We start from the raw sequence: 11146 nt of genomic DNA, 5'->3' as shown, positions 1-11146 counted from the left end.
AAATATTACTTCAAAACATTAAAACACATTTGTCGTTTAAGTACTACATCTACACTCGAAAAAAAGAGTCCAATAAACAAACATCCATACATTACTAGTCTATTACAAAATATTAAATGTGCAAAGATATGCAAAATGAAAGAGTTTTTGTTTTCAAGGTTGTGAAGCCTTTCTCAAAAGTTTAAACCTTGCCAATGTAACTCAAAGATTGCATGTTATTCCTTTTACAAAATCCTCCATTTTCATCAATCATCATGACATAAGATTTTGTGGTATCCACTTGTGTAAATATTTTAAATTGACGATCAAATTAGTTCATTGTATTCATATAGGATTAAGGAGTGTAGCTGTAAAAATTCATCAAAATCGGAGTTAAAATAACTGTTAAATTGTGATTTTTCGTTTATAACCATCGAAAAGTTTTGTCCCGTTACTTAATCTCTGAATGTTTGTTTTTTGCGATTTTGGCATATGCGATCTCGAAGTATATACAAACATGTTTGACGGTTGGATCGTTGAAACTAGTTTCGTAAAATGCGTATCCCATCAAAACAATAGATTCACTAACACTTAAGAGTTTATTCATACTTTCATTAAGTATAATATAAGATTTTGTGGCATCCACTAGTGTAAATATTTTAAATTGAAGATCGAGTTCATTCATTGTATTCATATAAGGTCAAGGAGTGTGTCTGTAAAAAATCATCAAAATCGGAGTTAAAATAACCATTAAATCGTGATTTTTCGTTGATAACCGTAAAAAAGTTTTGTCCCGTTACTTGATCTCTGAATGTTTGTTTTTTGTGATTTTTGGCGTATGCGATCTTGAAGCATATACAAAGAAGTTTGACGGTTGGATCGTTGAAATTAGTATGTATATTTAAGCCGATCCAATGGTCACCAATTTTTAAAATTTAATATATATATATAATCAAGCGACACCAGTCTTCTTTTAACCGACGCTAAATTTATGTCGATTACAAGTGACACCGAATTTCAAAATATTTAATAAAAATTAAAACTTATGTCAGCTACAACTGACACTGGCTTTGAAAATATTTAAAAACTATCATCAGTGTCGAAAAAAAGCAACACTAGTCTTCTTTTAACCGACGCTGACATTATGTCGGTTAAAAGAAACACGGTTTTTTTTAATGCGACACCACTATTAAAAAAATATTAAAATCTATGTCGATTATAAGCGACATTAACAATTTATGTCGGTTATAAGCGACAGTAATTCCGACACCATGTAAAGTAGGTGTCGGAATGTCTTAAGTGCCACTATGTTTTATAAAAGCGACACCAACGACCGACACTATAAGGTCCTTTTGTAGTAGTGTTCTCTACGATCTAAAATACATTGTTAGTGAATAGGGTTTAGCATTGGAATAGTGCGCGTATTGTGAAAGCATAAACAATCCTGATATAGCTACTAGGATATCTCTCAATAAAGTGTATTATTAAATGAGATATACTTATAATGACAATCATATATTTTATATCCTACTATTATGTGTGGGGATAAAATTGTCCAGCCTCACTCTTGGGGTCTTTTGATATGGGTCCAATTGGACTAAAAATTGGACTTATTTCAAAAGTCAAAAGTCATTAAAAATTGGACCTATTTCAAAAGATGGGCTTTAAAATTGGACCTCTTTCAAATTTTCCCTTCTTCTATTTACCTTCTTCTCTCTTCGTCTCTCCTCACTCTCTAATTGTAGCTTCACCTTCTCCTCTCCTCTATCTTCAACCATTTTTCTAGGGAGAATATAAACAATCATAGCAATTGTGTCTAGCCTTATTTTTTCAGCTACTGGGCTATACAAAACTGTTTAAAATTAACTCCAATGGATGGTGAAAAGGACTTGCTGGTAGTAGAGGTGATGAAATTGATCCATTGGCCTCTATCTTCCAACTTCTTCAATCTTTTATCGAAGTATGCTGAGACCTAGCTAGATAATAAATAAAAAATACTGTAGAAATCAAACTCATGGGTTTGCCAAAGATGCCACCCAGGGCCGTCTATGAGATTTCGGGGGCTCTGTGCGAAATTTATAAAATAGCTCATTTTTAGGACAATATATTGGTACTAGAAAGTAATAACTTAAATCAAAACAAACTTTAGGACTCACTAATTGTAAGTTTACAAATGTCATTAAATAATAAGTAAAAAGAGTTACAAACATAACCTTCACTAAATGCTTAAAAGCAGTATAATCTTAGGCAACCAAATAAGAACAAAAAAAAACTTCAAAAACTCTAACTTTAAAGTTTCACTTAAATATATAGCATTATTATATAATAAAATGAAAAGAAAATCATTTTTTAAGGTGTTATTGAAACTTCTGTCACATCTCGGCTCTGGCCTCGGCCCCCACCACATCCTAGGCTCGACTCCGCCATAGCACGATATTGTCTGCTTTGGGCCCCGACCACGCCATTACGGTTTTGTTTCTGGGAACTCAGACGAGAACTTCCCAATGGATCACCCATCATGGGATTGCTCTCACGCGAACTCGCTTAACTTCGAAGTTCCGATGGAACTCGAAGCCAGTGAGCTCCCAAAATGCCTCGTGCTAGGTAGAGATGAGAATATACATATAAGGCTTACATGATCCATTCCTTTGGGCAATGTGAGATGTTACAATCCACCCCCCTTAGGGGCCCGACGTCCTCGTCGGCACACTCGCACTGAACGACAAAGTGGCTTTGATACCAAATTGTCACATCCCGTCCCGGGCCCCTACCACATCCCGAGCTCGACTCTGCCATAACACGATATTGTCCGTTTTGGGCCCCGACCACGCCCTCACGGTTTTGTTTCTGGGAACTCAGACGAGAACTTCCTAGTGGGTCACCTATCATAGGATTGCTCTCGCGCGAACTTGCTTAACTTCGGAGTTCCGATGGAACTCGAAGCCAGTGAGCTCTCAAAAGGCCTCGTGCTAAGTAGAGATGAGAATATACATATAAGGCTTACAGGATACACTCCCCTGGCCGATGTGGGATGTTACACTTCTAATCTCTTATGTGCACCCCAAATTTTTAAATTTAGAAAGAAAAAAATTTACACTTATAAGAAGTGCACTATGAGATTTTAAAGTGCTAATAAATGTAATTTTTTTTTAATATATAACATTATTACATATAAATATAAGATATCGCTACTTAATACTATGGTCTAGTGGTATTCCTCTTCACTTGTAAGTAAGAAATCTTAAGTTTGATTCTCGCCAAAAGCGAATTTCAACCATATTATTGCTAGCCCATTGTAAGGTTTAGCCCACTTTTCACCCCCTTAGTATAAATAATCATTTGTTCAAAAAATAAATATAAGATACCCAAATTTTTTTGGGGGTCCTTCAAATTTGGGGCCCTGTGCGATTGCACATTTTGCTCCCCCTTAACGTCGCCTCTGATGCCACCATGTGAAATGGAATTAGAGATTGTAGAAAACGTAACTGAGGAATCGGCCTTGAGAGTGTGAGAGAAGGGTGGGTCATTGGGAGAAAAGACATGGGAATGACCTTGAACGCTGGTTTGCTAATAGCGAGTTCGAGAAGAGAGAAAGTTGGCTTTAAGAATATATATAAAGAGGGGAAGGTGATGGGTTTTACCACAAGGGTTTAAAATCTTAATTTGTTTACCACATGAACTATCTTCCAAACAAGACCATTAATCCAATTTTACCCCAAAACAATTAACAACAAACTCATTGATTAAGAGTGGAATGAGCTGCCCCTTCTTCTTGACCTACTTCAACTCGGCCCCTTTAAGAATGGACCCATACTTTCTCAAAAAAAGAAAAGAAAAAAAAAGAATGGACCCATCTACGATAAAGTCCATAAGCAAAGCCCAATTCTTTAGCTTTAGTCCATACACCAAAAGGCCCATAGTCTCAATATTTTTTTATATCTAAAATAACTGGTAAATACGGTCCTCTGCGCTAGCTGTTTAGCTTTTCTTTTCAAAAAGGCGGGAAACCAAAATTCAGTAGCAGAGAGAGAGAGAGAGAGAGAGAGATGGAAGGAGGGAGCTCAAGCAGCGAATTGCAGAGCATAGAAGACGCCATTAGATCCTCGGACGTAAGCAATTCCAGTTTTCCATTTCCCAATTTCACTGAATTCAATTTTAACCTTAGGGTTTCCATTTTCTAGTTCGTTCTCGTTTCTCTCACTCTCAGCTTTTGGTCCTGCACTGTTCAGCTAGGGTTTTCATAGTAGTGTGACGAAAATTTGAACTCGATTTTTATAAAATCGTTAAATATTTTCAATTTCTTTGGGAAATATTGAATAGTTATTATTTTGTGTGCATTAATTTAAGAATTTGATGAGGTTACTTTTGTTTTTATGTTTTGAGTTCACGTTTTTACTATTTATTTAACGTGGATTGAAAATTTTGTGTTCTGCAGGTAGTGGAGAATCGTATTGAACTACTGGGGAAGCTTGGTGAGTTGAACATTACAGAGAAATCTGAATTGGCATCCCTTGCGAAATGTCTCACAGTATCCAATTCAATGCTCTTTACATTTTATTAATAATATGTTTCGTTTAATTTATATCATATTTCGTTCGATGTTTAACAATTATGAAATGATTGCGATGGAGATGTAAATTTTCGTTTTAAAGGACCTTTACTTTTCAGGCACATTGCATAATCATTTGTTGACCCAAATTCAGAGAAAATCTGAGGAATGATTTTTATAATGTCCGCTGGAGGTTTTTATTATCGATATTGCTGCATAAACTTTGTTATGGGTTTATGGCAAAAGCTTTGGCATGTGATCGATTACTTTTTCAATGCGTCTATGATGGCCTGTATGTTTTGTTTCATGCAATGTTGTAGGACATGAAATTGCTAAGAGATACAAATGGTCATAGTTCGATTTGCAATCTTCTCATGACCAGTTCGCCATATTTTGTATTTGTTCATTGTTATTCTTAACAACAAGCTTGACATTTTGGGAGGAGTATACTTGCTTGGATGTAAGCCAGTGCATGTTAAACAAGGCTATATTACATGTGGCTGTAAAACACCTAGAATCTGACATATCCAACGCTCTAGCACATTTCCTTGCCCTTGGGACCAAGGTAATATGCCTTTTCATGCAGTGTGCTTGTATTAAAAGCAAGGGTGTACTCTTCTTATTCCTCAATGGGACCAGGGTATCTAAAATTCTAACTTTTTGAGGATTATTTATCTGTCAGGCTAACATATGGTGTGGTAAACACCTAAAAATGACTCTTATGTCGAGTGTGGAGTCTCAAGAGGAAGAGCACGACAATCTGTTCTTTGAGGTATAGAATAGTGGAGACTGTCAATTTTCTTTGTGCTTGCAGAAAGAAAACATCCTTTGTCTTAACCTGAATGCTAATTTGACAGATTTCTATACTTGGAGACTTCTCCCTAGTTAAAAATGATTGGAAAATTTTGTCTTGGAATGTCTACAATTAGCTTCCATTTTACTCTTGAACCAAGCCATACCTTTTATTCGAGGCTGTATATGGTGTTTATTTCTTTAATGGGCTTAGTTCTGAAGTTCATTGACGCGTTGTCATGTGCAACTTTTCACTCTTTTTGTTGCTGGTATTTCCCATGGCAGATGTTAGTATATACACAAGAAAATTAAGTAGCACATGCATGACCTGCTTACATCATCTGTCTGCTGCATGGTGCACCAACTGTCCTGTAAAAATTCAGTTTTCTTCTTCTTGTACTTATTTTTGCAGCTGCTTCTGGATCTTCTGAGCTTCTCTGGTGTTAGTTTCTCAGCTTTGGCAAGATTTCCTGTTTCTACCGACAAGCTGTCAATGGATATTGTTGAGAAATTCTTAGTGGAACAGTTAAACTTGATCAAAGATTCAATATCAGAGATTAAGGTACTTATTAATTGCACTGTGTTTCCTGTGCTAATCTTTATGATAATTTATTCTAATATAAGAACCTTAGTTTATCTACTAGAAATATGTTATGTACTACTTTGTTTTCAAAGAGGTCACAACTTCAAGACACTACAAAACGATTAATGAAAACGATGTCTTCAAATTTTTCTTTTGGACATTTTTGAATTGGATATTACTTGATAAATATTTTCTTTGTGGAATGAATTTTCGTAATAGCCTAAGAAATGGTTTGCCAAATCCAATACTGCTAAGTACTTCGTGAGTCAGGAATCAGGACTAGAGAATTTCTGATGTTTAATATAACGAAAGAAGCTAAGATTAACATTAAGGCAACAATGATGTGCCTGGGAATTTTGACTGGGTATTAGAGTGTTGAATATATCTTATAGCTAATGAGTTCGGCTCAAATATACCTAGGGATTCCATAAATAATTTTACATAGCTATTTGTTTGTTTTAGAAATATCTTGTTCTTTAAGTTCCTAAACTACTTAAACTTACCTTGAATTATCCGCTCTCCATAACAGACAGAGAAACCTGTTATATTTATTAAATGGACCCTGTGCTTTTAAAATGGGTCATACAGTATTTTGTTATCTTTGGATCTGTTAATAATTCATCCCCCACTCATATCTGACCCAGTCTTATGGTTTCTCACTAACTTGTGCAAATCGGAGGCACATTGAGCACTTGTGCACGACTGATGCATATCAAGTGTAGGGCACATTTTCAGTAACTGTTTAAATGGCAATTTGACAAATGTGGGACCAAAGTTTCATGACTAAACAATTCAAGCGCAAAAAAGTTGTGCTCGTATATTGTTATTTATGGAAAACTTGTACATATGTTGTGAGTGAGTTTGATGTTCATCTTTGAACTTCTGATATGAGGGAGGAGAATCCTTGGCTGCCTTAATTTCCTTCACTGACATGTGACTTACATGTTGGTGTAATATATATTTACGTTTTATTGAACCTAATTATTATATATTTTAAAACACTGCTCACGTCTCACACGAGCCTTTCTAACGTCTAAATGCAGAGAATTGAGCCATTTGAATCTGTAGGAAAGGTCATGTTGGAGGTCATTGATGCTGTAATAAGACTATGTGGAGCATATGCTCGAGCTGTAAATTGGGAGTCTTGGGAAGAAAAGCTTGAGAGGGACAAAACTGGAACGCATTTTGAAGGGGTCAGTAATATGAATCACGTTATTACTGTAATAAAGTATACAATAGAAAAATTGTGTGAGATAGGCGTTGTTGCTGCTAATAATGGAGGCAGTCTGGTAAAGGTTCTCAATTTTACATGGAAAGGTGTAGTCAGTCTACTTCAGCTTGGTGAGGGGGTATTCGCAACAAAGGTGAATGTAGCTGATATAGTTTCAAATCTAATCTCACTGGTCAATGAATCTTTAAAATGCGCAGCTGAGGCTTGGTCATCGTCTTTGAATGATGCCATTTCAGTGACAGAAGCTAGGAAGACATTTCTTCCAATAAAGTTTTATCTGATTAATGCAATAAAAATATCTACCCTGTATCCGTGTCAAGCATATCTGGTACAAAGGGAGATAACAAATTGCATCCTGATGATCTCAACCTTCAAAATTTCATTGAGCAATGAAAAACTGTTAAAAACCGCCGCTGAAGTTTTCGTAGAACTCTTGGAGAAAGCATCCTTGGATTTACTATTTTCGTTACTGAATTCATCTCAAGTGAAGCAGGAGTTCAAGGTTGAGATTCTAGATTCTCTGTTCGGTAAAGGAAGCTACACAGATACTAGCTCTGGAGATATGAGTAAATTTAATAAGATAAGTTCGTTGGATGAAATTATTTCTTTATTTGGGGAAGCATTGCCTGGAGAAAGAGCCTTGTTGCTTGGTCGTGTTTCATTATTTCTTAGTTTGTTGAAATTTTCTGTTGATCTTGAAGAAGATGTAAAACTTGGGATTACTAGAAAGCTTGGTTGGTTCTTGGATATATTAATTGATGAAGAGGTATATTCTTCCATTTTGCTTTTGCAAGTTCCCGTGTTATATGGTTCTGGAGAAACTGTGGTAGTTGCCTGGCAGCCTATGTTTTCTTCACTTTTGAATGCATTGGAAATCTTCATGCTTGTGGTCTCTTCGACTCCTGTTTGGAGGGAGTTGGAGGCTTTCCTTCTTGAGAATATATTTCATCCTCACTTCCTTTGCTGGGAGGTTGTGATGGAACTTTGGTGCTTTATGCTGCGGTATGCTGAGCCAGGGACGGTGAGTGGCATTATTGGTAAACTCTGCTCATTACTGAAGTTAGTGGCATCTTCTGAATCAGTTCTTGTACCTGGTTCTGCTCTGCGAAAATTGGCAAGATCAATCAGCATGCTTCTTACTTTTGGCTCACCATCTATCGTAGACCAGGTTTACATGTCCATTGTTAGTGATGAGGGAACTCAGTCGTCATCAGTTATACGTCTAGCCTTATTCATGGAAGGATTTCCACTGAATTTACTCTCTGACAAGTTGAAAAGTATTGCAACTCAAAGAATCCTTACTGATTACTATGTCTTCATTGAAAATTTTGATGACAAATCTATGAGATCTTCTGGTTCCGGTGTTTTTGGCGTCCCAGTGTTTGCTTTGTCTGCTTCATTGGAGTCTCTGTAAGTAACAAGAAACCTTTTTATGCATTCTTGAATAACTCTACTCTTGGTTCAATAACTTTATTCTTTGGTGCATCCACTGCTTGAATAATTTCAGTGTGACAACATCACTATTCATAATTGCTTTTTTATATATTCTTTTGTGGGTGCTTTCCTTTCTCTATCCATTTCCAAAACCGCGGCTAAATCTTTCTCTTCACTTTATTGTCTACCTTTTGTATTTGCATTCATTAACCAGTATATTTAATGAAGCTTTTCCTTCTCCTGTAGCCGGATCAGTATATCCGATATCGATGTGAAGACTCTGAAGCTTTTAGTTTCTATCATTCATAACTACATAGTGTCTTCAGACAAACTAATGAAGGACCACTACCGTAAGCTTTTGAGTGAAACATTGGTAATCATGTCAAAAATGAAGCACCTATATGCATCTGACGAAATGGAGAAAGTAATCTTTGAGCTCAAAAACCTGTTTATCTCAGGATCTGGTGCAGCTTCTGATACACAATTGTATGAATGCAAACCAAATCTGGCTCTTTTCATGGCAGGCCTTGCTCATATGGAAATCAATGAAACTAATGAAAGTGCAAAGATCTCTACTCTCTGGGAGTTGTATCACATGTTGTTGAGTGAACGGCATTGGGCATTTATTCACTTGGCTATTACAGCATTTGGATACTTTTCTGCTCGGACTGGTTGCAATGAGCTTTGGAGATTTGTGCCGGAGACTGCAGCGCTTTCATATGATTTAGAATCTGGAAATGAGGCAACTGTGGAGAGATTCATGTCTGAGTTTAAGATATATCTCGAGAAGGAAACAGCGCTTCTTACAACGACACCTTGTTCTGACCAGCTTGGTCTGCTTGCGAGGGAGGGTCTAACTCTGAAAGAAATGTTTCAGAAGATTTCAGATACCATTGTGGATACTTCAGAACGTGACAACATGGAAATCGACTGTGAAAAGCAAACGGAGATCAATGGCGGGAAGCAAACCAATAAGAAAAGGAAACTTCCGGATGGAATTAGGAAGGGAATGGAATTGCTAGAGAGTGGTATGAAGGTTATTGTTGATGGTCTGTCCCAGTGGCAGCAAACGCAATTTTGCTCCAATGAACTTCACGACAAGTTCTTGACGAGCTTTTCTCGCCTTGAAGATGAAATTTCTCAACTAGTTGGCCTGGCTGGTAGTGATTAGGTTGCATTTTCAATTTCGGGTTAATGGCCGATTTCCGTGTGACTATTTTAATGATGTGGGTTGAATACGAACCTGAATGTGAATGTTCATTGTCAAGCCGCAGGTAAAGGAGTCGAACCTGGTGGTTTAACTCAAACCGTTGTGCATTGTGTTACAGCGGATGGAACTGAACGCTAAGGGATAGAATCTACACAAATTATAGTGCTACAAATTTCAGCATCCTCCATCTTTCCACTGTTTACCCTTCTTCGAAGCTAATATGTGTGAAGTTGAATCATTTAGTATCAAAGACCGAGAAGCAAAACGATAAATCATGAAGCTGGAGATTCATTTGATAATCATTTTTTTTTAAATGAAAATTTTGTTTGGTAAATACTTTTAGCTTTCAAAAAATGAAAAACTCTTTTGGTAAATACTGCTGCACCTTCCTATCCAAAGATACCCTAATTCAAACTATCAACCTATTTGTGCGAAGTGGTTTTATTTTGGTTGTTCGATTGGGTTTTTTTTTAGTACATCGATATTTTTTACACTAAGGGGAGGGGAGTTGGTTAAGCCACACAATGAACAGTTTAATTTGGTTTTGAATTCGCTATTTATAATATTCGAACTTAAGACCTCTTATTTTTAAGCGAAAATGAATACTACCAGACCGTGGTATTGAATGGTTAGAGCCCTAGCTTTGTGCATCTAGGTCATTGTCATTGATAATTAAATTCTATTTTGGGTGGCTGTTTAGTTAGTGAGTCGGTTACTTTCTGTATAAAATAGAAATTCTAAGTGATGAAGGGTATATTTTTGTAAAAGTTGTTCAGTCAATAAAAAGGTGACTTATGCCATTTAGTATTATGATTTAGGAGTATTCCTCTTTCCTGGTAAGTGAGTAGACCCGACAATTTCTGACATAACACGAAAATAACAGGTTTCGGGTCAACAAGATAACTTATCAGGTCATTATTAATAACGGGTATACACGCGGGTAACACGTGGGTAACCCGTTAAGAAAAAAATTATTTTGATAATTTTAAAGTTTAATTACTAAAAGATTTATTATAAATAGCCATATTAATATATACAATATATTCTATATTAAATATATAGTTTTGTATTATTATTCTATATAAGTTTTAAAAAAATGTTTTAGTTATTATTTATTTTTATTATGAGAGTTCCTTATTATCATTACTAGGATAAATTTTACTTAACATGTTGTTGTCCAAAATTAAAATAAACTAATATAGTATTTGTATAGGCATACATACAAGTATGAAAAATGTGAAAGAATATATAAACACTCATGATTCATCATTATTCCTCCACGAGTAGATAATGGTTACACTTACATTATCGTTTAGATTTTTAAAATCCTCCAAACCTACCTTCATGAATAATGTTTTTTATTTGAGG

At 35.9% G+C, this 11146-nt stretch overlaps 1 protein-coding gene across 3 annotated transcripts; it reads left to right on the top strand.

Moving 5' to 3' along the window:
* Positions 1-3953: 3953 nt before the first annotated feature.
* On the top strand, positions 3954-10112 carry LOC126596611 (uncharacterized). Of its 3 annotated transcripts, none has more exons than XM_050263254.1 (7): positions 3954-4088; positions 4415-4507; positions 4959-5093; positions 5211-5300; positions 5733-5882; positions 6947-8544; positions 8815-10112. In XM_050263254.1, the coding sequence occupies exons 1-7, from the start codon at positions 4026-4028 to the stop codon at positions 9737-9739; spliced, it is 3054 nt and encodes a 1017-aa protein (XP_050119211.1). In that variant the 5' UTR covers positions 3954-4025; the 3' UTR covers positions 9740-10112. The 3 variants fall into 3 exon arrangements, with proteins under 3 accessions (XP_050119211.1, XP_050119213.1, XP_050119212.1); XM_050263255.1 differs by having other exon boundaries at positions 4071-4088; positions 4955-5093; XM_050263256.1 differs by lacking the exons at positions 4959-5093; positions 5211-5300 and having other exon boundaries at positions 4004-4088; positions 4415-4451.
* Positions 10113-11146: the final 1034 nt, after the last annotated feature.

This window comes from Malus sylvestris, chromosome 13 (assembly GCF_916048215.2).
Source record: "Malus sylvestris chromosome 13, drMalSylv7.2, whole genome shotgun sequence".
Lineage (NCBI taxonomy): Eukaryota > Viridiplantae > Streptophyta > Magnoliopsida > Rosales > Rosaceae > Malus > Malus sylvestris.
This window is presented reverse-complemented; position numbering and strand designations above follow the sequence as displayed.